Source organism: Aotus nancymaae, unplaced genomic scaffold (assembly GCF_030222135.1).
Source record: "Aotus nancymaae isolate 86718 unplaced genomic scaffold, 86718_ANA_hifiasm-v0.15.2.pri h1tg000067l, whole genome shotgun sequence".
Lineage (NCBI taxonomy): Eukaryota > Metazoa > Chordata > Mammalia > Primates > Aotidae > Aotus > Aotus nancymaae.
In genome coordinates this window covers 17,869,165-17,897,030 of record NW_026988482.1, presented here as the reverse complement: position 1 = coordinate 17,897,030, position 27,866 = coordinate 17,869,165, and the positions used below count along the sequence as shown (strand labels likewise).

The 27,866-nt window shown below is 40.7% G+C and overlaps 1 protein-coding gene across 2 annotated transcripts in view; it reads right to left on the bottom strand.

Moving 5' to 3' along the window:
* The window catches only part of RNF168 (ring finger protein 168), a 39,162-nt gene extending 11,492 nt beyond the window's left edge, over positions 1-27,670 (bottom strand). Inside the window, exons 1-4 of one of the 2 annotated variants that reach the window (XM_064366967.1) lie at positions 26,757-27,670; positions 7,024-7,100; positions 6,452-6,631; positions 2,887-3,008 (exon numbers count right to left, since the gene is read on the bottom strand). In XM_064366967.1, coding sequence (XP_064223037.1) covers positions 2,887-3,008; positions 6,452-6,631; positions 7,024-7,100; positions 26,757-27,057 — 680 coding nt within the window. In that variant the 5' untranslated portion in view covers positions 27,058-27,670. The remainder of the gene's footprint in view (positions 1-2,886; positions 3,009-6,451; positions 6,632-7,023; positions 7,101-26,756) is intronic. The other variant, XM_012470699.3, reaches the window with a different exon arrangement.
* Positions 27,671-27,866: the final 196 nt, after the last annotated feature.

The following is a 27,866-nucleotide window of genomic DNA, read 5'->3' as shown; positions in this document are numbered from 1 at the left end:
TTGTGTTACTGTGCAGACTAAAAGCTCCAGTATAAGTCTGAATAGAGGTGGTGAGTAGCAGGCTAACCTTGTGTATTCCTGACCTTAGAAGGGGAATGGCTGGGCATGGTGGCTCACTCTTGTAAACCAAGCACCTCGGGAGGCTGAGGTGGCAGGATTGCTTGTACCCAGGAGTTCAAGGTTGCAGTGGGCCATGACCGAACCACTGTGCTCTAGCCTGGGTGGCAGAGCAAGAAAGACTCTGTCTCAAAAAAAATAAAGAAAAGAAAGAAAGAATTTCAATGTTCTACTATCAAGTATGATATGTGATATAAGTTTTTAGTAGGTATCTTTCAACAGGTTAAAAAAAAGTTTCCTTCTGTTACCACTTTGTTAAGAATTATCATTTCATATATTTCATATTTATACAGCTAACAATAATTTTCATTGATTCATTTTCTAACATTAAACCAGCAACGTATTCCTGGAACTGCCTTTTTAAATATATTTTCAGCCGCTGCCTTTTGTTTTTTTGAGACAGAATCTTGCTCCATCACCCAGGCTGGAGTGCAGTGGCATAATCATAGCTCACTGCAGCGTCAACCTCCTGGCTCAAGCAATTCTCCCACCTCAGCCTCCCACGTGGCTGGGGTTACAGGCATGTGCCACTGCACTTGGCTAATTTTCTTATTTTGTGTAGAGAAGGGGTCTTACTATGTTGCCCAGGCTGGTCTTGAACTGCTGGCCTCAAGCAATCCTACCACCTCAGCCTCCCAAAGTGCTGGGATTATAGGCATGAGCCACTGTGTCTGAGGTTTATTTATTTATTTTTTTAAGAGACAGGATCTTGCTATGTGGCCCAGGCTAATCTCAAAGTCAAACTCCTGGGTTTAAGCAATCCTCCTGCCTAAGCCTCCCACGTAGCAGGTATTACAGGTATGTACCACAATGCCTGGCTGCACTTTCTTCTTTTCTGATATGGCATGTAAAGCCTTCTAAATACCACTTTAGCCACATACCAGTTTTCATGCATATTTTCAGTTCTGTATTTCCAACAAAATTTACTCTGTAATCAACAAGCTGTTTAGAAGTTTTCCTTAATTTTAAAACTATATAATCCTGTTATTCATTTTTCAATTTTTGAATTGAGGTAGAATTCACATAAAATGGAATGCCACATTTTGTTTATCCATTCATTTGGGCTACTTCCATTTTTTGGTTATTTGAATAACGTTGACACAAATATTCATGTACAAGTATTTGTTTGAATACCTGCTTTCAGTTCTTTTGGATACATACCTAGGAGTAGAATTGCTGGGTCATATGCTAATTCCGTTTAACTTTTTGAGGAATCACCAACTGTTTTCTACGGCCACTACACCATTTTACATTCCTACCAAGCAATGCAAAAGGATTCCAACTTCTCCACATCTTTGTCAACACTTACTATTTTCCCTTTTTTGTAGATTACAGCCATCCTAATGTGTATGAAATGCTATCTCACTATGATTTTGATATGCAGTTCCCTAATGACTAATAATGTGGGGCATCTTTTCATGTACTTAGTGGACATTTGTACATCATGGGGAAAACATCTACTTGAGTCCCTTTGTCCAGTTTTTAATTATTTGTCTTTTGTTGTTGAGTTTTAAGAGTTTTCACATATTCTAGAGAACAGACTTTGTTTTTAATATTGTTACAACTTTAATCCATCAGTTTCTCAATTTTTGCTTTTAAATCCTTATTCTTATATTTCTGGTAAATTTTTAAAACATATTTCAAAGTATATATTTAGATACATAAGGATTCATGAGTTCCAGCCTTAAGCAGATTATATCAATAAGAAATACTTCTGCATTTTAGTGGTTTTCTCTTCATTTTTACTTTGCATATCATGAGTATTAGCAACACTGATATTGTCACTTTTTTTTTTTTTTGAGACAGTCTTGCTCTGTCACCCAGGCTGGAGTTCAGTGGTGTGATCTCGACTCATTGTAGCCTCTTCCTCCTGAGTTCAGGCAACTCTCCCGCCCCAGGTTCCAGCATAGCTGGGACTACAGGCGCCCACCACCACACCCAGCTAATTTTTTGTATTTTTAGTAGAGAGGGGGTTTCACCATGTTAGCCAGGATGGTCTTGACCTCCTGACCTTGTGATCTGCCCACCTTGGCCTCCCAAAGTGCTGAGATTACAGGCATGAGCCACACATTTTTTTTTTAATAGCACCTGCCTCATTTAACATTCTCTTCCTCCCACCTCAGATCCAAAATTTCAACAAATCCTGGAAGGAGGTAAGTTATCTGCACAATTTACTCAGCTGAACCAGAAGTCCTTACATATTTTTCAAGTCTAAATTGTGGTTTTTAAACTTTCCAACTATGAATTACTATGGGAAAGTTTATGTTCCCATGAGCCACCAACTCTGCCAAGTACCTGATCCTGGAGCGGTGTTGTGGTAAAACACAATCACTCCACCTTTGACTACCTGGCTCATGCTTTTTTGTATAACAGAGAAGAAATCTGATGACAGATTGTAAACTCCTTCAATGAAGATAAGCCAATCTGGGACCAGTTTTTCTCATTTGAATTTAAACCAAGAGAAAAAGGAATCCAATGGTTCATTTTGAGAAAATGAGGATAACTAGAAATCCTGAGTCAGTAAGATAAACTACAAATCTGCCACAATAAGTGGCTGAGTGAAAAGCCTGCCAGATTTCACCTATCTCTTCACGGTAGCCAAGAGGAAGCCGTGTGAGTAGCTCTCTCTTCTTTGCGCTGTACCTCAATCTCAGACTATTTTCATACAAAGTTCATGGACCAAACTTTGAGAATCAGTAGTCTATATGAACAGAAAACACTGGCATACAGTAGGAAGTCAATAAACAATTCATAGTCATGTTCACTTACTTCTGAATATCTCCAGTGTTTCTTTGTTTGTTCTTACTTTTCTTTTCAGACTTGACTCTAACTGGATCAGATTTTCTGGAATTCAAGGGAGAAGCCAAGATACTTCCCTCACAGAAATTATTCTTCAACAAGAGAAAAAGCATAACAGACATTATGAGTGAGAATTTTATGATAAAATAAGCTATTAACTCGACTAATTCAGAAATCCACAGCATTTTTCAGAAATTATAATTACATTTAAATTTTATACATCCTTTGAATAATACTGACCATGCAACAATCAGAATAAACTAAGTTCATCCAAGTTGGTCTAAATTAATTACATTTTTATTCTACATCATCAAGTACAAAAAAAGGCATAATACTAATCTCATTAACTGATAATTCCTGTTGATTCTTTTCTTTTTTTTTTTTAAAAAAAGACAGGGTCTCACTCTGTTGCCTAGGCTAGAATGCAGTGCAGCAATCATGGCTTATTGCAACCTTGACCTCCCCCCTTCACCTCCCAAGTAGCTTGGACAACAGGCATGAGCCGCCATACTTGGCTAGGTGCATTTTTTTGTTTTGTTTTGAGACAGAGTCATGCTCTGTCATTCAGGCTGGAGTGCAGTGGACCGATCACAGCTCACTGCAGCCTCAACCTCCTGGGCTCAAGAAATCCTCCCAAGCTTCTTGAGTAGCTAGGACTACAGGCATGTGCCACTATGCTCAGCTATTTTAAAAATGTTTTGTAGAGATGAGGTCTCACTATGTTGCCCAGGCTGGTCTCCAACTGTTGGATTCAAGTGATTCCCCCACCTCAGCCTCCCAAAGTGTTGAGATTACAGGTCTGAGCCACTGCACCCAGCCTGATGATTTTTCTAATAAATACTTTTATATAATTACTTTTATCTATAGGGACATAGTCAAAGAGCTGTGGATATACTTCAAATAAGAGTTTTATGTAATAATAATTTTGTTCTGGACTTTAAGGGCATATCAATAAAAATCACAAATATTTACTTGCTGTACCAGTCTTGTAAGTTTCTCACTACCCTAATGGAAAAGTTCATATATGGTAATGGTGAATATTTGGCCTTAAACCACCAAACTTTCACAAACAAATTAAAAAGTATTCTAGGCTGGGCACAGTAGTTCACATCTGTAATCCCAGCACATTGGGAGGCCAAGGTGGGTGGATCACATGAGGCCAGGGGTTCAAGACTGGCTTGGCCAACATGGTGAAACCCTGTCTCTACTAAAAATACAAAAATTAACAGGGTGTGGTGGCCTGCGCCTGTAGTCCCAGATACTCTGGAGGCTGAAGCACAAGAATCTCTTGAACCTGGGAGCTGAGATCGTGCTATTGCACTCCAGCCTAGGTGACAGAGCGAGACTCTGTCTTAATAAAACAATAAGTTAAAAATAATTATTCTACAATATCAATTATAAGAGTAGATTTTACTCTTATAATACCATGGGAAAACTAGACAAATTTCTTCCCTATTCCATTTATTATTCCATTGGTCAATGACTTTTATTTACTTTCCTGATTATGTATCTTTCTAAAGCGATTCTACTCAAAAAAGACACATGAAAAGTGGCAAATAAGCCAAAACTAGGGTAGATTATGAATGGCAGGCCTCTCAAAAAAGAAGAAAATTCGCAATTCTGAGTATACTCATTTTGCTAAGTGCATATATATATATACACATACATGATTCAATGGTAAGTATATTTTAAGATATTTGTTGTTTGAAAGCTGAGAAGTTGTTTTCAGAGGCTCTGAAACCTGAATGTTTCAGACTTCCCTATATGCCTCTGAAGATGGTATTCCCTAGGTCCCATCCCTAGAGACCCTGATTTAATATATTTGGAGTAAATATGAGAGTTTATATTTTAAAAGAATTCCCAGGTTATTCTCCCAGGATCTTTCAAACCACTGGGTCCCGTTGTATCCTCTGGTCTTAAAGTATGTGTTTTATCACACATCCTTTAATTCATTGTCTTACAGGCAGCAATTTAACTACAGGAAGAATAAAATCCAAGTTTAATACATTATCTACAAATTTAATGTGCTTTACTTTTTTTTTTTTGAGAGAGTCTCACTCTCTCACCAGGCTGGAGTGGAGTAGCATGATCTCAGCTCACTACACCCTCCACCTCCCGGGTTCAAGCAATTCCCCTGCCTCAGCCTCCCAAGCAACTGGGGCTACAGGTGTGGGCCACCACGCCCAGCTAGTTTTTTGTATTTTAGTAGAGATGGGGTTTCACCATGTTGGCCAGGATGGTGTTGATCTCCTGACCTTGTGACCCGCCCGCCTTGGCCTCCTAAAGTGCTGGGATTACAGGCATGAGCCACTGCACTTGGCCAATGTGCTTTACTTTCAAAAAGTGATTTACATCCATAAAATAGAATATTATTCTACTCTTTAAGAGAATTAGATTGACTACATGTAGTAATATGAAAAATCTCTAAGATATATCAAGTGGCAAAAATGCAAGCAGCAAAAGTGTGACCGGTTTATGTAATCCTTTTTAGGTGAATAAAGAAAAAAAGGCTTTTTTTTTTAAACAGTCTTCCAGGTTGAAGTATAGTGGTGAGATCAGCTCACCTGAACCTCAAACTCCTGGGCTCAAGGGATCCTCCTGCCTCAGCCTCCCTAGTAGGTGGAAATACAGCCATGCACCACTACACTTGGCTCATTATTTAATTTCTCATTTTGTTGCCCAGGCTGGTCTCAAACTCCTGGGCTCAAGCAATCCTCTCACCTCAGCTTCCAAAAGTACTGGGATTACAGGGATTAGCCATTGCACCTTGGCAAAAAAAAAAGTTATAAGAAATGTTAATGGTGTTTACCTTTGGGGAAAGAGACTGATATAAGTAGAAAAAGAATGGGAGTGGACAGGTGGAAGAAGGAAAAAAGAAGCTTTCATTCTTCACTGAATAGCTTTCCTAAATATAAAAAAAGTTTTTAAACAACCTGCAGTGGTTCACACCACAATCCCAGCACTTTGGGAGGCCGAGGCAGGTGGATGGCTTGAGCCCAGGAGCTCGACACGAGTTCAGGAAACATGGCAAAATCCTGTCTCCACAAAAACTTGGCCAGGCATGATGGCACAGGCCTGTAGACCCAGCTACTCGGGAGGTTGGGAGGATCACCTGAGGCCGGTGGTGGAGGCTGCAGCGAGCTGTGATTGTACAACTCCAACCTGTGTGACAGAGTTAAGACCTGTCTCAAAAAACAAAAAAAATACCTCAAAAACCTGAATTAGAGCAAATATGAAACAATATGCAAAAAAAATTTTCTTTAAGTAAAGGAAAAATGTCATCAATAGCTTCTAATTATGGCAATTACCATCTCTTCTGTTCTTCGAAAACCACAGTCAAAGCAATAAGAATGTTAACAGTTAGCTTTCCGTATCAGCAGGTACCAAACACTCAAATTCAACCAGCCTGGGTGGAAAAGACAGTATTTGTGGGATGCAGAACCTGAAAATACAAGGAGCCGACTTTTTGTATGAGCAGATTCTGCAACGGATACCAAGGGATGACCGTACCTCAGCGTTCTCTCCTAAAACTTACAATATCAATGCTTAACTTTTTTGCCAGCTCTTCATCACTTTTCAGTTGTTCTTCCATCTCTCTTCGTCGTTTTTCTGCCTGTCTTTTTTCCTCTTCTTCCTCCTCTGCCAATAACCTCTGTATGTATTCTTCACTGGCTTTGTTTTCTTCTTCCTCAGTGGCTCGTCGCTCTGCCTCCACCTTAAAAGTGATTAATAAAGAGCGATCCTTCTCTGAATGTTTTAGCATACTTGCAATATTCCATAATAAGAATAGGAAAAGTAGAAAAGGAACAAATCGGCAGAAATTTAAATGATCTCAAATGAGGTACAAATCTGCTGGTATGGATTAAATTAGAAAAAAAAATTTAAAAATTTCCTTCATACTTAAATCCTTAGGGATCACGATCACATAAGAGCATTAATTATGTATATGTAAATTATAGCAAAAAACAAAGCCCTTATAAAATACATTAAAATTATCTACACTTCAAGATATACTAGTTATATGAGCACATCAAACTAAATTAAAATCTGAAACTGAAAACACAACAGAGAAATTTTCCAAAAAAAGAGTAACTATTTAGCACCTACCTTGCTTATTTCCTCTTCGTATTCTCTTCTCAATTCCCCAGGTTTACTTAACAGACGAACTGGCTGATAGTCATCAGCTATTTCATATCAAAAAAGAAAATAACATTATAGGCAACACAATTTTATGGTAACTTTGGTCATCCACTAAAACTTACTAATACTAAAATGAAAAATTAAAGCATTCAGCTATTAACAATTATAGCAATATCTCCTTTTGGAGTTCCACTTTTTAAATTTGTTTAATTTTTTTGAGACAGAGTCTCGCTCTGTTGCTCATTACAGGCATGTGCCAGCACACCTGGCTAATTTTTTACATTTTTGGTAGAAACGAGGTTTCACCATGTTAGCCAGGCTGGGCTCAAACTCCTGACCTCAAGTGATTCACCCGCCTCAGCTTCCCAAAGTGCTGGGATTACAGTCGTGAGCCACACTGCACAAGGCCAGAGGTTTAGGGTTTTTGGTTTGAAAGAACACATGAATGCATATACTTAATTCTTCCTCTAAACTCGAGTAAAGGAATTTTTAAAAACTGTAATCCTACAACAGCGGAGATTAGTAAAGGAGGTTAACCAATTTAATTTTTTTTTTTTTTTTTTTGAGACAGTTTTGCTCTGTTGCCCAGGCTGGAGTGTGGTGACACGATCTCAGCTCACTGCATCCTCTGCCTCCCAGGTTAAAGCAACGCTCATGCTCAGCCTCCCCACTAGCTGGGATTACAGGCGTGCCCCCCATGCCTGACAAAGATTTGCATTTTTATTAGAGACCGGGTTTCGCTACGTTGGCCAGGTTGGTTTTGAACTCAAACCCTCAGGTGATCTGCCCGCCTGAGCCTCCCAAAGTGCTGGGACTACAAGCGTGAGCCACTGTGCCTGGTCCCAGTTAAAAAAATTTTAACAAATTTCTAGAAAATGTGAAGGCAATGAAATAGAGATGACTGCTACAGCAGAAATGAAGGAAAAGAAATCCTTACAAGGGTTAGACTACAGCTAAGGTAGAATTAGAAGGAATCTGCCTCCTATTTGCCTACAGAGAGGCTCAATAGAATCCAGGGTGAGTAAAGGTAGCACCTAAAAACAGAACTCAAGGTTTATACATTAAATCAGAACCCCTGACTTATCGGCATTTCTCCCTGGATATGGGTGTAAGTGCACACATGCATATTTCTTCAAAGAAATCAATCTTGAGAGAGCCAGAGCAGCTAATGTAAGAGGTAATGACCCAGAGCAAAGTCCTCTGCAATCTGGCAGTTAGGGATGGCAAAGCACAAAGGCCAGATTTCCATCTGCTTGAACCCAAACAATGTCTGCCCATCACCAATATACCCTTCCATGTACACATAGCATTTGTCCCGGGCCTCATTCTGAAACCTGAAAACTAAGGATCATCAGACATTTGAAATACATCTGCAGGATTAGAGAAACAGTAAGCTATACAAAAAGAAAAAATCATCATCCTGGAGTTAAAAGATAATTCTAGGTCAGAAGATAACCTAAACGCGTGTATACATCCTCAGCAAATCTGATGAGATTTTATTCTGTAAAACAAGACGCTGTAAAAAAGGAACACCCAGAAAGAGAACGCATCTGCCTATTTCAAGGGGCAGCTGCTACTCAATTCCAGCTGACTATGACTATCAGGAAACTCAGGCCTATCACTGCCATATTTTTGCTGTCTCAAGAAAATCCAGAGGCAGTGGGGGTGGATGATGAGAGATGATGGAATGGGTACAATGTACATTATTTGGGTAACAGATACCCTAAAAAGCCCTGACTTTACCACTATGCAATCTATATATATAACAAAATTATCCTTGCACCTGTAAATTTATCCAAGTAAAAAGAAAAAAAAAAGAAAATCCAGCAATCCAGATGTTAATATGAAATCTTCCAATTTAAATATTGGCATTGGATGGGTCAAAAAAACATGCACACAGGATTTCCATGGCCTGCAGGCCAGAAGTTCAAAATATCTGCAATAGAGAAACTAAAAAACAGTGATGTAACTCCATAACAATTAGGGATGCAGTATGCTGAATTCTCATTTATTTTAGTCACTAAGGAGGATCTATTCAAGACAATATAATGGTATATACAGGAGAGACATATATAAGGCTCCTTAAGAAGTAGGAGGGTATTCAGGGGCTAAAACTGAGATCTAGATCAGCAGGTCTCAAAGTAAAATCTATAAACAAAGTAAAATCTATTAACCCCTAGAGGTATCCACAACTAATTTAAGGGAAACTGCAGTGTCAAACTATTTTCATTTAAAAAATTAAGGTAAGCTGAGTGTGGTGGCTCACGCCTGTAATCCCAGCACTTTGGGAGACTGAGGTGGGTGGATTACCCGAGGTCAGGAGTTCGAGATCAGCCTGGCCAACATGGTGAAACCCCACCTCTACTAAAAATACAAAAATTAGCCGGGTATGGTGGCAGGCACCTGTAATCCCAGCTATTTGGGAGGCTAAGGCAGGAGAATCACTTGAAGCCAGGAGGTGGAGGTTGCAGTGAGTCGAGATTGCACCCCACTGCACTCCAGGCTGGGTGACAAAAGTGAGACTCCATCGCCCCCATAAAAAACAAAGAAATAAACAAATAAAACAACTGACAGTAGGCCGGGCGCAATGGCTCACGCTTGTAATTGCAGCACTTTGGGAGGCCGAGGCGGGTGGATCACTTGACATCAGGAATTCAAAACCAGCCTGGCGAACATGGCGAAACCTCATCTTTGCCAAAAAATACAAAATTAGACGGGTGCAGTGGCAGGCACCTGTAATCCCAGCTCCTGGGGAGGATAAGGCATGAGAATCACTTGAACCTGGGAGGTGGAGGTTGCAGTGAACTGAGATCATGCCACTGCAGTCCAGCCTGGGTGAGAGAGTGAGACCCTGTCTGAAAAAAAAAAAAAAAGTAGAAAGGGTTAAAAAAAAGCCCAAGTGGTTAAGAGGGACAGCACTTCTCTTACAGTGTTTCTAATGAAACATGAAGGGATATCCAGAGAACCAGAGAGAGATAGTGTAATAGCACATGTGGTAACTTAGAGATTTCTGTAAGGGGCCAGACAATACATATTTTGTCTTTTGTGGGCTATGTGGTCTCTGTCGAATTCAGTCAATTCTGCTATTGCAGCACAAAAGCACCCATAGACCTAGACTAATGAATGTAGTGCTGATGTTCCAACAAAACTTCATTACAAATAAAAGTGTGGGCCAGTTTAAAAGCCCCTGGCTCAAAACATCCCTGTTAAACTTCTCAAGTACGATTCTGTATCTGTGGAGAAATAAGCTGTGGGGTAAAATATTAAATAATTACAGACACTCAGAAAAGAAAGATTTCAGGTTTGTTATTTTAAAAAGTTCACTTGATAAAGAAAAAGAATAAAAATAACCAAGACATCAAGAAAAGGAAAAATAACCCACAGAATGGGAGAAAATATTTGCAAATCATATATCTAATAAGGGATTAATATCCAGAATATATTAAAAATTCCTACAACTCACTGACAAAAAATAAAAACCCAATTTAAAGATGGGCTAAAGGGGCTGGGTGAGGTGGTTCATTGCCTGTAATCCCAGCAGTTTGGGAGGTGAAGGATCACTTGAGGCCAGGAGTTCAACACCAGCCAGGGCAACAAAACAAGACCTTAGCTATACAAAAGATTTTTTAATTAGCTGAGCGTGGTGGTGCACACCTGTACTCCTAGCTACTCTGGAGGCTGGGGCAGAGGATCGCTTGAGCCCAGGAGTTCGAGGTTGCAGTGAGTTGTCATTGTGCCAGCACATTCCAGCTTGGTCAACAGAGCAAGACCCGGTCTCAAAAATTAGATAAATAAATAAATAAAAATGTGGGGGTGGGGCAAAAGGCCAGGCATGGTGGCTTATGCCTATCACCTCGGCACTCTGCAAAGCCAAGGCGGGAAAGTCCAGGAGTTTGAGGCTGCAGTGAGCTGTGATTGTGTCAGTGCACTCCAGCCTTAGCAACATAGTGAGACCCTGTCTTTACAAAAAGGGGTGGGGGGGGGGAGGGCAGAGGACCTAAATAGACATTTGAATTTGAGTATTGTATGAGGTAGGCATCTTAACTCCCCCTCCCCTTGACTGCCACTTAAATAGACATTTCTCCAAAGATTATATACAAATGACCAATAAGCACATGAAAAGATGTTCAACATCACTAGTCCTTAAGAAAATGCAAATCCTAACTACAGAGATACCACTTCATAGGATGGCCAACACTTAGTATTTTTTTTTTTTTTTTTTGAGACAGAGTCTCACTCTGTTGCCCAGGCTGGAGTATAGTAGCACGATCTCAGCTCACTACAACCTCTGCCTACTTGGTTCAAGCAATTGTCCTGCCTCAGCCTCCTGAGTAGCTGGGACTACAGGAATGCCCCACCACGCCTGGCTAATTTTTGTACTTTTAGTAAACACAGGGTTTCACCATGTTGGCCAGGCTGGTCTCGAACTCCTGACCTTGTGATCTGCCTGCCTTGGCCTCCCAAAGTGCTGGGATTACAGGCATGAGCCACCGCGCTCGGCCACACTTAGTTTTTTATAATAGTCATCCATTAGGATGTATACACACACACAGTGGAATAATATTCAGCCATAAAAGGAAATGGAATTCTGACACATGCTAGAACATGGATGAACCTTCAAGAGATTATACTAAGTGAAACAGCCAGACATGAAAGGACAAATACTGTATAATTCCACTTGCATGAGATACCTAGAGTAATTAAATCCATAGAGACAGAAAGAATGGAGGTTGACAGTGGCTAGGGGAGAGGTGAATGGGGAATTTTTATTTAATGGGCACAGTTTCAAGTGTGGAAGGTTCAGAGATGAATGGTTCAGAGATAAATGGTGTTGAGAGCTGCACAAAAATGTGAATGTACTTAATGTCATGGAACTATATATTTAAAAATGGTTAAGATGGTAGATTTTACGTTATGTGTTTTACAATAAAACCGGAAAGAAAAGTCAATCACTTTACACATTAGATATAATGAAATAGTAGTTAAGAGGCTGGGGACAGTGGCTCATGCCTATAATCCCACAAATTTGGAAGGCTGAGGCAGGAGGACCACTTGAGCTCAGGAGATCAAGACCAGCCTGGGCAACATAGCAAGACCCCATTTCTGTTCAAAAAAAATCTTTTCTAGGTAGCTAATTTAGGAAAGCAATAATGAAGACAGATGTATTATACTAGAAAGCAAAACATATCATAAAGTAGAATTAAACTAAGCAAGTGTGGTACTGACACAGCTACTGATAAAGAGATAGTTAAAAAATAAAAAGCATTAGTCAGGTGCCATGGCTCATGCCTGTAATCCCAGCACTTTGGGAGGTTGAGGCAGGACGATGACTTGAAGTCAGGAGTTCAAGATCAGTCTGGCCAACAAGGCAAATAACCCCAACTCTACTAAAAATACAAAAATTAGCCAGGCCTGGTATCCCTGGCTACCTACACGCCTACAATCCCAGCTACTCAGGAGGCTGAGACAGGAGAATCGCTTGAACCTGAGAGGTGGAGATTGCCATGACTCGAGATTGTGCCATTGCACTCCAGCCTGCGTGACAAAGCTAGACGCCATCTCAAAAAAATAAATTAAATAAATAAATAGCCCCAAACTGCTCTGGAAAATAAGCATGTGATTATGAACTAGTACATAAAAACAATGTGGCTGGATCATCACCAAGTAGTGTGGCTGTAAGCGGCAATCAAGGGGAAGGGGGAGTTAAGATGCTTACCTCACGCAATACTCAAAATTCAAAGTGGATTAAAAAAATTTTAATGGAAAAAACAAACTATAAATAACAAAGAAGAACATATAAGATAAATTCCAAAACAATTAAAACTTCCATATGATGAAACACATCACAAGTTAAAAACAAACTAGTAGAAGTTATTTGCAAATACATAAATCACTAGAGAATTAGTGTCCAGAATATAACCAGAACTTCCAGAGATCACAACAAAGTAAAGGCACATGCAATTTACAGGAGATACCCAACTATATAGTAAGCAGTGAACGGTACTTTTGTTAAACCATGGAATGACAGATTTTTAAAGTTTACTTATTTCTACATAAACTGAATCTAAATTAAGATCAGTAAGTTATTCAACTGTAGACATGTTAAAATTGTCTTCATTTGTCTTTTTCTTTTTTTAGAATCAAGATCTCATTCTTGCCCAGGTTGGAGTTCAGTGGCGTGATCATAGCTCACTGCAGCCTCCAACTCTTGAGCTGAAGCGATTCTCCTGCCCTAGCTTCCTGAAGTGCTGGCATAACAGGTGTAAGCCACTACACCCAGTCCATTTGCTATTTCTTTTTCTTTTCTTTTTGACAGAGTTTCACTCTTGTTGCCCAGGCCGGAGTGCAATGGCACGATCTTGGCTCACTGCAACCTCCAACTCCCAAGTTCAAGCGATTCTCCTGCCTCAGCCTCCCGAGTAGCTGGGATTACAGGCATGTGCCACCATGCCAGGCTCATGTTTTCTATTTTTAGTAGAGACAGGGTTTCACCATGTTGGCCATGCTGATCTAAAACTCTTGGCCTCAGGCGATCTACCCACCTTGGCCTCCCAAAGTGCTGGGATTACAAGCATGAACCACCGTACCCAGGCTTCCATTTGCTATTTCTTTCTTTCTTCCTTTTCTTTGCGGGGAGAGGGGGACAGAGTCTCACTCTGTCACCCAAGCTGTTGTGCAGTGGCACAGTCTCAACTCACTGCAGCCTCCACCTCCTGGGCTCATGTGATGCTACTGCCTGAGCCTCCTAAGTAGCTGGGATTACAGGTGCACGCCACCACACCTTGCTAATTTTTGATTTTTTTGTCGAAAGGAGCTTTGCCACATTGGCCAGGCTGGTCTCAAACTCCCAGGCTCAAATGATTTGCCTACCTTGAATTCCCAAAGTACTGGGATTACAGGTGTGAGCCCCTGCACCTGGCCTGTTTGCTATTTCTTAATTCTAATTGTATGAGGAATTTGAAAATATCAGTTTTATAGACTCAAAGTGACTATACAATTTTTGCCATCTGTTGGAAACAACTCTCAACACTGCTCAGTTCTGGTTAACTCTAAAATTTCTGTTGTAACTCACTTAAATGTTCCTACCATACTCAATATTGCTTGTTTGCCGTTAAGTGTCCTTCCTAGGCAGCCAGGACCCATTTAAGGAAATATACCCCCATGCTTTTTATTTTATTTTGAAGGAAAAATTCAAGTTAGTTAAATACCTGAATGTATAATACTGGATAAAAAATAAAAATAAATAATAAACCTTAACTTGAACAGTGAGCTGTTCATAAAGTTATCTTCCCGTCACTGAACTAGACTGCTTGTATCACCACATAAATGGTAGTTTCCTTCTCCCAATTAAATTTGCATTCCTGGACTGAGAACAGGGTAGAAAACATAAAGAGATGGTTAAAAAAGTAAAAGCCCAAAATTGCTCTGGAAAATAAGCATATGACTAGTAAAGCAGTACGTACATCAGTGTGGCTGGATCATCACCAAGTAGAGTGGCTATAAATGCCAATCAGGGGCAAAGCACTGGCTCACACCTGTGATCCCAGCACTTTGGGAGGATGAGGAAGGGGTATCACTTGAGCTCAGGAGTTCAAGACCATAGTGAGACCCTATCTCTACAAAAAATGAAAAAATTAGCCTGGCATAGTGGTGTGCGTCTGTGGTCCCAGCTACTCAGGAAGCTGAAGTGGGAGGATTGCTTGAGCCTGGGAGGTACAGGTGGGAGGAAAGCTTGAGCCTGGGCGACTGAGTGAGACTCTATCTCAAAAATGAAATAACATAAAATAAATTTGTACTTCCTGCCTCAGTATTTATTTTGAAAATTTTCAGATCTACAGAAATTGCAAAAATAGTACAATAAACCCTCATTTAACCTGCATTTAGATTCACAGTTTTTAAGTTGCCACATTGTTGAGTGTGTGTTTATTTTCTGAACCATTTGAAAGCTGCATGATCATAACCCTTCACCATATACTTAAGTGTACATCTCATAAGAGACGCTATCCTTTTAATATCTCTTGATCTTGAAAAATAATGATCAAGATGGGTAATATAGGTAATCGCTATATTACCTATCAATGATAAAAATTTCATCAATTATCCCTATAATGTCTTTAATAACAACCTTCATCCTAATCCATGTTCTAATCCAGGATCACACACTGCATTTAGCTGTCATTCTCTTTAAGCTCCCTTTAAACTAGAACAATTCCTAAGGCTTTGCCTTCATGACATTGACATTTTTGAGGTACTAACAACTTTGTTTTGTAGAATTTCAATTTGGGTTTTTGTTTTCTCACAATTAGATTCAAGTTATGCCTTATATTCATCATATCAGGAGGTCCACATTGTTTGTTCCACGGATAAAGTTAATTGTCATCACTTCATTACAGTGATAAAAAGAATTCGCAACTATATCCTTTACCCTTTGTCATTAATAAGCAATCTGTAAAATGATATTTTCATACCATATAAGTCATCTGTTCTCTAACAAATTTTCAAGCATGGGTTTTGACATCCATTTGTGATTCTCGCCTGCATCAATTTTTACAATGATAGCCGTAAATGGAAAGGAAATTTAGACATTCTAAGGCTGATTCTTCCCTACTGTAGGATTCTTGTTTGAGAATTCCAAATGTAAAATGCATCTGTCTCCATCACATTAATTCACTTTCAAATACTTCATTTATTAAAGCTATCTCACATGTTTTCTTACAACCTTCCTTCTAAAAAATTAAGAATAAAAGTGAATGAGTAGATTCATTTTATGTGTTAACATTAACACATAAACACCAATTATATTTTTATAAATTACCAGTGAACAATTAAATAATGAAAATTTCAAAACTTTTATTTAAAACAGTCTCAAAAACTATAATATAATTAGGGATAAATATTAGTTTCTTAGGGCTGCCATATAAAAGTATTACAAATTGGGTGACTTGAAAATACAGAAATTTATTGTCTCACAGTTCTGGTGACTAGAAGTCCAAAATAAAGGTGTCAGCAGGGCCATAACACTTTTGAAACTTGTAGGGGAATCCTTCTTTGCCTCTTCCTTGCTTCTGATGGTGTGCTGATAACCTTACACTCCTTGACTTGTAAATGCATCTCTCCAGTCCTCCAACTTCATGTGGTGCTCTGTGTCTTTGTATCATCTTCCTTCTGTGCATGTCTGTCTCTGTGTCCAAATTTCCCCTTTTTATAAGGAAACCAGTCATAATGGATTAGGGCCCACTCTAAGGACCTTATTTTAACCTCATTACTGAAAAAAATTTGAAGGTGACCTACACAGAGAAATATACTATTTTCATGGATACAAGGACCCTATTGTTGTTTGGATGTTAATTCTCCACAAATTGTTCTATAACTTCAATGCAACCCCAATCAAACTCCTAACAGGTTGTCAGTAGAAACTGGTAAGTTGATTAAAAATTTTAAATAGGCTGGGTGTGGTGCCTCAGGCCTGTAATTCCAGCACTTTAGGAGGCTGAGACAAGAGGACTGCTTGAGGCAAGCTGTTCAAGATCAGTCGAGGCAAGCTGTTCAAGACCAGCCTAGGCAACATAGCAAAACCCCGTCTCTACAAAGAATACATGGAGGATGGATGTGGTGGCTCACACCTGTAATCCCAGCACTTTGGGAGGCCAAGGTGGGCAGATCGCCTAAGGTCAGGAGTTTGAGACCAATCTTGCCAATATGGTGAAAACTATCTACTAAAAATACAAAAATTAGCCATGCATGGTGGTGTACGCCTATAATCCCAGCTACTCAGGAGGCTGAAGAAGGGGAATCACTTGAACCTGGGAGGCAGACATTGCAGTGAGCTGAGATCATGCCACTGTACTCCAGCCTAGGTGACAGAGCAAGACTCTGTCTCAAAAAAAAAAAAAAAAGAGATTTACTCTAAAGTCACAGTAATCAAGACAGTATGACACTAACATTAGACTCAACAGATCAATGAAACAGAATACACTTACATTATTTTTTTTAAAAAGTCTTTTCAGCAAAAGGTACAGGAATAACTGATACACATATGGGAAAAAGTTAACCTCAACTTCTATCTTACACAATATTCAAAATAAATTTGAAATGGATCAAAGACCTAAACATAAAAGCTAAAACTGGCTGGGCGTAGTGGCTCATGTCTGTAATCCCAGCACTTTGGGAGGCCAAGGCAGATGAATCACCTGAAGTCAAGAGTTTGAGATGAGCCTTGCCAACATGGTGAAACCCCATCTCTACTAAAAATACAAAAATTAGCTGGGCATGGTGGTATGTGCCTGTAATCCCAGCTACTCGGGAGGCCAAGGCAGGAGAATCGCTTGAACCCGGGAGGTGGAGGTTGGGGTGAGCCAAGAGTGCACCACTGTACTCTAGCCTAGGCTACAGAGTGAGAATCTGTCTCAAAAAAAAGAATACCTACAACTGAATAATATAAACAATTTAGGGGCAAAAGAATTAAACAGACAATTTACAATGGAAGACAGAAAAACTGCCAATAAGCACATGAAAAGAAACACCATCATTAGTCACCTGAAACTGAAATTAAAACAGATACTACTATCAATACAAATCGACTGGAATGGTTAAAATTAAAAAGACAGATAACAGCAAACGTTGGTAAGATGTACAAAAACCAGGACTTGTACGCTGTTGGTAGGATTATAAAATGACACAACGACTTTGGAAAAAGATCTGGCAGTTTCTCATAAAACCAAATATGTACCTACCCAACACTGTGTAATTCCAGTTCCTAAGTATTTACCCAAAAAACTCTGAAAACATAAGGCCACACACACACACACAAACTTGTACAAGAATCTTCTCAGCAACTTTATTCATAATATCCAAAAGCTGCAAGCAACTGAGGCACTATCAGTGGAGAATGGTCAATAAAATATCGCATGGTCAACAGTGGAATAATACTTAAAAAACTAGTAACTACACAAGAATAAATCCTGAGATCAGGCTCAGTGACTCATGCCTGTAATCCCAGCACTTTAGGAGGCTGAGGCAGGCAGATCACCTGAGGTCAGGAGTTCAAGAGCAGTCTGGGCAACATGGTGAAACCTCGTCTCTACTAAAAATACAAAAATTAGCCAGGCACAGTGGCATGTGCCAGCTACTTGGGAGGCTGAGGCAGGAGAATCACTTGAACGGAGGAGATGGAGGTTGCAGTGAGCCAAGATCCTGTCACTGCATTCCATACTGAGTGACAGAGTGAGACTCCATCTCAGGAAAAAAAAAAAAAAAGGAATAAATCTTGAACCTTATGCTGAATAACCCCCAAAAAGATTTGCAGAAGTCCTAACTCCCAGTAACTACGAATGAGCTCTTATTGGAAACAGGGTTGTTGCAGACATAACGGAGTTCATACAAAGAGTAGAGGACCCTAAATCCAATATAACTAGTGTTCTTGAAAGAAAAGACAGAGATACAGAGGAGACGGCCATGTAAAGACAGAGACACATCGGGAAACTCCACGTGCCAATGGAGGCAGAGACTGGAGTGACACAGCTGCAAACCAAGACCGCCATGGATTCCGGCAACACCAGAAGCTAAGGAGAAGGGCACGGAACAGATTCTCTCCTAGAGCCTTAAATGGTACACGTCCCTGCTCCCTACTGGCATCTTGGTTTTGGAGTTCTAGTCTTCAGAATTGAGAGAATAAATTTCTGCCAAGTTTGTGGTACTTTGTTATGGTAGCCCTAGGAAATGAAAAGAATTCCATTTGTATGAAGTTCTAGAACAGAAAAAACTCATCTATGGTAAATAAAGACTAAAACAGTGGCTGACTTTTGGTAGGTGGAGTAGAAATTAACAGAAAGGGACATGAGAGAACTGTTCAGAGGTGATGGTAATATCATGTACTTTGATAAGACTTTGTGTCACAAAAGGTTACATATATGTGAACATTCAATGAAGGTACAATTAAGATTTGTGCATTTGGCCGGCGCGATGGCACACGCCTGTAATCCCAGCACTTTGGGAGGCCAAGTCAGGTGGATCACGAGGTCAGGAGATGGAGACCATCCTGCCAGCATGGTGAAACCCTGTCTCTACTAAAAATACAAAAATTAGCTGGGCATGGTGGCGCATGTCTGTAATCCCAGCCACTTGGGAGGCTGAGGCAGGAGAACTGCTTGAACCTGGGAGGTGGAGGTTGTAGTGAGCCGAGATCATGCCACTGCACTCCAGCCTGGCAACAGAGCGAGACTTTATCTCAAAAAAAAAAAAAAAAAGATTTGTGCATTTCATTGCATGTAATTTTACATAAATCCCAGCACTTTGGGAGGCCAAGGTGGGAGGACTGCTTGAGCTCAGGAGTTTGAGACCAGCCTGGCCAATATAGTGAGACTCCATCTCTATATAAAAAAATAAAAATTAAATATATACTTTTCGTTTGTTTTTTTTGAGACAGTCTCACTCTGTCACCCGGGCTGGAGTGCAGTGGCATGATCTTGGCTCACTGCAGCCTCCGCTTCCTGGGTTCGAGGGATTCTCCTGCCTCAGCCTCTGGAGTAGCTAGGATTGCAGGTGCATGCCACCACACCCAGCTAATTTTTGTATTTTTAGTAGAGACGGGGTTTTGCCATGTTGGCCAGGCTGGTCTCAAACTCCTGATCTCAAGTGATTCACCCACCTCAGTCTCCCAAAGTGCTGGAATTATGGGCATGAGCCACTGCGCCTGGCCTAAATATATACTTTTTTTTCCCTTACATTAAAGAAAAAATTTGTAAGCTCATATTGATTTCTATTTAATAATATGTGTACTTATATATTTAGGGGGAAATGAGATAAATGATAAAGATGGACAGAGAGATGAAATGATATGTAATACAGTAGAATGCTGTCCTATGTGTTTACGTGTATGACTGTATACTATAAAATTCTTTCAACTTTCATATTGCTTTAAATTTTTCATAGTAAAATGTTGGGGAAAAAACTGGATAGACTGCCAAAAATTGTTTAAAAAAAAAAAAATGAGCATTGGCAAGGATGTAGTGTGACTGGAATTCTTATACACTGCTTAAAGGAGTGTTTTTTGGTAAAACCACTTTGGAAAACCATAACTAAAGAGTGGTCTCAGGCTCTACTAAACATTCAAACTCAGAAAATGACCACAGGCCACAGCTGGCATCAACATAACAGCATAAAGGTAAGGCAGCCAAGATAGTCCTTGCTCCACAGAAGCCAACATCTCTTGTAACAAACAACTGTATAGGGCTGGGCACATTGGCTCCCGCCTGTTATCCCAGCACTTTGGGAGTCCAGGTCACTTGCGGTCGAGACCAGCCTGGCCAACATGGTGAAACCCCATCTTTACTAAAATACAAAAATTAGCTGGGCGAGGTAGTATGTGCCTGTAATCCCAGCTACTCAGGAGGCTGAGGCAGAAAAATCTCTTGAACCCGTGAGGCGGAAGTTGCAGTGATCTGAGATCACGCCACTGAACTCCAGTTTGGGTGACAGAGCAAGACTTCGTCTCAAGAAAAAAAAAAATTGTACAGACACAAGGAACATGCCCCTTACCAGTCACTACACTCAGAGAAAAGCACAAAGCCTAGTATACCAATCAGTATTTATTAATATAATTCCTTTCAGTAGAGAAGCAATTTGTCAATCAAGGATCATTTTTACAGTAAGCGATTGTTGCCTACTAACATCATTGATTCTTACCCTCATTCAGTTTTTAGAGGATCGAAGCTAGATTCTTAATCAAAGATTAAATTCTCATGTAGCACAGGAAAGGATCACACCCTCTGACTCCAAAATTCCACTCCTAGATATATGAACATATCAAACAGAAATGCAGACATATATACATTCACTAAAATACCTGTGTGAAAATGTTCACAGTAGCACTATTTATAATAGCAGAAACTGAAAAAGAGCCCAATAATCAGTGGATGTGGAATTTTTCACTGCTTTCACTATTTAATATCCATACAGTATACTATGCAGCAATGCAATCACAAATAACATAGCTCAATCTCATCAATATAATGGTGAGCTAAAGCCAGACACAACAGCACAAGACTTCCATTTTATAAAAGGTTCAAAAACAGGCAAAAGTAATCTACGGCATCACAGGTCAGGATACTAGTTACAAGGGTGGTGAGTGAATAGAAACTGGGAAGGGGCCACAGGAGGATTCAGGAGTTCGGGTCAAGTTCTGGGGCTTGACCGGAATGCTGGTTACATAGATCGAAGTGTAACACTGTCATATGTGTGTCAAACTGCAAATACATTTCCATGAAATACAATGTGAGGACTATCAACTTTTGAAACATCGGAGTTAAGAGATCCACAGATCTATTCTCCAATGAAACAACAAAAACTGGAGAAATGTATTAAAAAATCAGCCATAGGGCCGGGCACAATGGCACACGCTTGTAATCCTAGCACTTTGGGAGGCTGAGGGCAGATCACGAGGTCAGAAGTTTGAGACCAGCCTGACCAACATAGTGAAACCCCATCTCTCCTAAAAATACAAAAATTAGCTGGGCATGGTGGCGCACGCCTGTAATCCCAGCTACTCAGGAGGCTGAGGCAGGAGAATGGCTTGAACCCAGAAGGTGGAGGTTGCAGTGAGCCAAGATCACACCACTGCACTCCAGCTTGGGTGACAGAGCAAGACTCTGTCTCAAAAAGAAAAAAATCAGCCATAGAGTCTTTGGAAACTGTACTAAGAGCATAAAGCAAATGAAGAAATATTTCCAAAAATCTACTACATCTCAGTGAGAAAAGTGAGTCTGTGGCATGTGAGCCACAATTTGCTTCCTCCCTTCTCACTCAGCTCAGTATGCCTGAAGCTCCACTCCAAGTAGGTATGGTCAAGAAGACAGGACTCCCTATCTTTCAGCTCCCAGTCTCCGATTATAGTTTCCATCTCCACCCCCAGCCCCAGGTGCAGACTGCTGGGACTTCTCACACCCTCTAGGCCGGTTTACAGAGGCTAAATTCCAGGTAAGTGGAGCCGAGATACTGAGGGTTCCCTTCCCCTATTCGGTTTCCACTTACAAGGTGGAGGCTTTATCCAACTTGTTGCAGATAGAGAATACTGGGGACCCATCACCTTCCTCCCAGCTTACTCAGAGAGTGACGGTTCTAGAAGAGATAAGAAGACCAGAGCTTACTGTGCCTGCTCAGTGCCCTATTCTTAAAGAGAGAAGAAATAATCCATTGTATCCACCTCCAGCTCCAGAGAAATGGTTCTGAGATTTTTTCCAGCGGGAGAGGCAGGCCCTAATAATTGAGAGCTTCAGCAGATCTCCTCCCCAAAGGAAATGATGTTATGCAGAATAGTGTGGAGAAGTTCAAACATAAGGGCACTCTTGAAAACAATGGCAATTTTAGTTGTAAGTACTCAAGAGGTGGTTGGTGGAATGATGTTAGCAAAATGGTTGAGTAGGCAGCTCCAAGTTCTTATGCCGCCACAGAAACATTGAAAAACAAGCAGTAACCATCAGAACCAACACTGTCAGGACTCTGGAAAACAGCTCAAGGTTTACAGCAACCAAGAAAATGGTAAACCAAAAAAAGGGGCAACTTTGAAATAGTAGGAAAGCTCTGTGGATTTTATACTCACTCTACCAACCTCTCCTCCTTGGCAAGGTAGCAGTCTTGTAGAGGGAAACTCACATTCCTGGACTGGGACACTGGTCCCTGGTTTTGGAGGGAGCAGAGCAGACCTTATTTATAAATTATCGTGTATGTCTCTTCTAACCTGTCTGAGCTATCTGAAGGACTGACAGAAGGCACTCATCTGTTTCACCAAACTCAGAACTCAGGCCACAAATGCAGAGGCACTGCTTGAAGAAAACACTGTAAGCCAAACTAACAACACTCAGAAGCCCATGGAAAATATTATGGTCTGCACATGTAATAGACTACCTAAGGCCCAGGAGCAAAAACTGAGGAATTTCTTGGGAAAGGTCATTCAAATGCATCCCTTATATTACAGGGATCCCTAGGCTAAGTGTTGAAGGACAACCTTGGCACAGTCAATCTATTAAGACTGAGGGAACTGCTTGTTTGTTTTTCAGCAAATGACATTCAAGGAAATTTCTGACAAAACACTAGCTGAACACAAGTTAAAGCAAAGAGACTTCTGTGACCATACACAACAAGGAATACAGTCTTTACAGAAACAGTTTGGGAATTATTTCAACTGTAACTGCAAATCAGGTAATTCTGATTTCTAGAATTACCACATTATAATATTCAAATTTCTGGTTGTCTACAAAAACGCACATATACTTCCTGGCATACAAAGAAACAGAATAAATTAACAGAAACTACCCCTGAGGAAGTTCAGGCATCAGACTCTCTAGACAAAGACTTTACAACTGTCTTATCAACAAACTGTGTTGGGAAAACTGGATATCCACATGCAAAACAATGAGGTCAGACCCTTACCTTACACCATATACAAAACTTAACCTATAACAAATTAAAGACCTAAATTTTAAAACCTAAAACTATAAAACTCCTAGAAGAAAACACAGGGGGAAAGCTTCATGACACTGGATTGGCAATGATTTCTTTGATATAACAGCAAAAACAAAGGCAACAAAAGCAAAAATAGACAAATGGGACTACATCAAACTTACAAACATCCAAGAATCAAAGGACACAATCAGCAGAGTGAAAAGACAACCCACGGAATGAAAGACAATTATTTGCAAATCATATCCGATAAGGGGTTGATATCCAGAATGTACAAAGAATGCCCACAACTCAAAAAAACAACCTGATTAAATGACAGGCAAAGTTGTGGCTTTTTCTAGGTTTGGGGGAGAAAAATAGAAACAAACAAAAAAATGAATGAGCAAAGAATTTGAATAGATATTTCATATTTCTCCAAAGATGATATACAAATGGTCAATAAACACATGCAAAGATGCTTGCCATCTTTAGTCACTGGGGGCATGCAAACAAAAAGTACAATGGGATACCACCTCACACCCATTAGGATGGCTACTGTCAAAACCCAGAAAATAGCAAGTGTTGGCGAGGGTGCAGAGAAATTGGATATCTGTGCACTGTTGGTGGGAATGTAAAACAGTATAGTTGCTGTGGAAAACCATATGGTGGTTTCCAAAAACAATTACACACAGAATTACCATATGATCTAGAAATTCCACTTCCAGGTATATACCCAAAAGAATAAAAAACAGGCCCCTTAACAGATATTTGTACACCCATGTTCACACCAGCAGTATTTCTAATAGCCAAGAGGTGGAAGCACCCCAAGTGTCCACTGCCAGATGAACAGATTTCTTTTAATGTAGCATATACATGCACTGGAATAGTATTCAGCCTCAAAAAAGAAGGGAATCCTGTCACGTGTGATAGGGATGAACCCTGAAAACATTATGCCTGGTAAAACAGGCCAGACACAAAAGGACAAACACCTACGAAAATTCCACTTATATGAGGGTACGTACCTAGAGCAGTCGAGTTCACAGAAATGGAAAGGAGAATGGTGGTTGCCAGGAGATGGGGGAGAAATGGGGAGTTTATTGGGTATGGAAATTCAGTTTGGGAGGACTGAAATGTTCAGGAGATGGACAGTGGTGATGGATACACAACAGTGTATCCATCGGCAGGTAATGCCGATGAACCATACAATTACAAACAGTTTAACATTTTCCTTCCTTCTAGCCAAAAATAAAAACATTTTAAAATGGTTAAAATGGTAGTCTTGTTATATTTTACCACAATTTTGTAAAATACAGAGTAAGATACCAGTTCATATGTAGTAGGATGGCATGGAAAATGACAAGAGTTGGTGAGGAAGTGAAGAAATTGGAAACTTCACACCCTCCTAATTGAAATGTAAAATGGTACAGCCACTGCAGAAAACAAATTTGGCAGTTCCTCAGAAAGCTAAACATACAATTACCATATGATCCAGCAATTCCACTCTTAGATATATAGACAAAAGAACTAAAAACAGGTATTCAAACAAATATTTGTACATAAATGTTTGTATTAGCAGTAGTCAAATAACAAAAAGGTGGAAAAAAAACAATGTCCACCCAATGGATAAACAAAATGTAACAAGTATATTCATAAAACAAATCATTATTCAGCCCGAAAAAATGAAGTCCTGATCCATGCCACACTGTGCATGAACCTCAGAAACATGCTAAGTGAAATAAGCTAGACACACAAGATCCCATATTGTATGAGTCCACTTATATGAAATATCTAGAATTGCCAAATTCTTAGATATAGAAAGTGGAATAGAAGGCGCCGGGGGCTAGGCGGAGAGGTGGGATGGGGAGTCAGTGCTTTGTGGTTACAGTTTATCTGGGGTAATGAAAAAGTTTTGGAAACAGTGGTGATGGTTACATTGTGAATGTATTTAATGCTATTGAATTGTACTTAAAAATGGTTAAAATGTCAAAGTCTGTTATATATACTTTGGACAATATTTTAAAAATTAATAATGCGGCCGGGCGTGGTGGCTCACGCTTGTAATCCAAGCACTTTGGAGGCCAAGGTGGGCGGATCACCTGAGGTCGGGAGTTCAAGACCAGCCTGACCAACGTGGTGAAACCCCGTCTTAAAAAAAAAAAAAAAAAAAAAAAAAAAAAAATTAATAATGCAATATACCAAAAACCATTAAATTCACACTTTTAAACATTTTATTGCATTTATGTTACCCAGACTGGTCTCGATTCCTGGGTTCAAGCGACCCTCCCACCTCCCAAAGCTCTGGGATTACAGCTGTAAACCACTGTACCTGGCCAAATCGCACACTTTTAGTAGGTGAACTGTATGGTACGTATCTCAATAAAGCTGTTTTTTTTTTTTAAACTATTATTTAAAAATGTTTAAAATGGCAATTTCTGCGTTTTTTTTTTCTTACCACAATAAATGTTTAAAAGGCATGTACACATATAACGGTGACAAAAATAAAAATAAAATAAAAAAGGCTTGTACACGAGAGAGCACAGACACCATATTCTAAGCCCAGGCAGGAACCACTGCAAGGCTTATTACTCACATTGGTGGAGGCAAGCTGCTAGAGTCAAGGGTTCCAGTTTGAGGCTCCCGAGTCCACTGGGTGTAGTGATAAAAGGCGATTTTAGGCTAGTTGCATGATTAGGAGAATAAAAAATTAAATGAATGGAGATGTATATACATAAGTAAATCAGAGGCCGGGTGCAGTGGCTCAGTCCTGTAATTCTACCACTTTGGGAGGTCAATGCGGGCGGATCACTTTGAGGTCAGGAGTTCGAGACCAGCTTGCCTAACATGGTGAAACTCTGTCTCTACTAAAATACAAAAATTACCGGGGCACGATGGTGCGCGCCTGTTAATCCCAGCTACTCTGCAGGCAGAGGTTGCAGGGACCCCAGATCACTTCACTGCACTCCAACGTGGGCGACAGAGCGAGACCCTGACTCAAAAAAAAAGGATCTAAACGGGCAATTCTTTAATTTTTAACACAACAAACACCAATCGAAGACAACGTAGGGGTTGTGACAATGGTCAAAATCTTGCCCTTGACTTTAATCCATCGACATTTGGGGGCCCATAAACCCCCAAACCTCTGAGAACTATTTAGACAAATACTAGTCGGGTTTTTTTGTGTTTTTACTTTTTAAATGGAGAAGTGACGATTCACTTTTTTAATGATTTGCGGTTTTTAGCCAATAAACACGCCGGGGTTTACTCACCGACTTCCTCTGATTCTTGCCCAGCGGCTCTAAGCTTGCACTCCCTTGCATAGTGTTTTTGAATTACCGTCCACAGTTCCATGTTGACAAGGGAATTTCTTCGGGTGTGGTACCGAGTCCACGAAGATACGCGGCGACGACAGAAGGGACAGCATAAGCTTGCCTTTTCGACAGTCGACTGGAAGCACGGTTTACAGAGCGTGTGGTTACACGGGAGGGTGACGGGCTCGAAGAGGATTTCCATGCAGATCCCGCATTGGCACTCAGACAGCGAAGGGACGGCGGCTTTGGGTACAGCCATTTTTATATGTTAATAAAGTCTATTAACGACACCTGCAAGAAAAAGAATCCTATTTTCGGCCAACCACAGAGAGCAAATGCACAGTTTTGTGTTCCAATATTATGCCCAACAGCGTATCAGAATGCAGAGAACAGGAACATCAAATACGTCTTGAAGCAAAAAGGCGCTCTGTGGGTCCGGCAAACAAGAATACCCTGGAGGGCTGTGTCTTTGTCCATTTTTAGGGCAAACGTCCGGCGAGCAAATAAATGCAGGTTTTCGTCAGAGGAGCCTGGCTGCTCCGAGGCCTGAACACCGCTGGCTGCAGCTCCGGGTGCAGCGAGTGGAACGCGCCAAGTCCCCTCCTCCCCTCACCTGGTGAGGATGCTCCGCTCAGCTCGGGGCAGCCCGGCCCCAGGACGCGGCTCCAGGAGAAACCCCGGGCTCCGGCTGCAGCAGGACTTCCACTTTACTGCAGCTGCGGGGGCGACGAGTGACTGCAGCTGCGGGGGCGACGAGTGACTCCAGCGTTCAGCTTTCGGGCGCCTTGCGCACTTTCCCAGAGCTCCGCGCCCCTGACCCTGTTACTCAGCCAAAGACCCAATTAGCTGCAGTAGAGCAGCAGCCACCGGACATGGGCTCGTGACGTCACAACCGCCCGCCAAAATAATACTTCACACTCAGAGAAATGCCCGAGGGCGACGCTCCCTGGGCGGGACTTCCGGTGTCTGCCGGCCGCCCGCCCCGCCCGTCCTCCCAGCCCGGAGACGCTCCCGCCTTAGCTTCGCAGCTCCTCCTAGTGCAGCCGGGGTGGGGCCCGACCTTTCCCT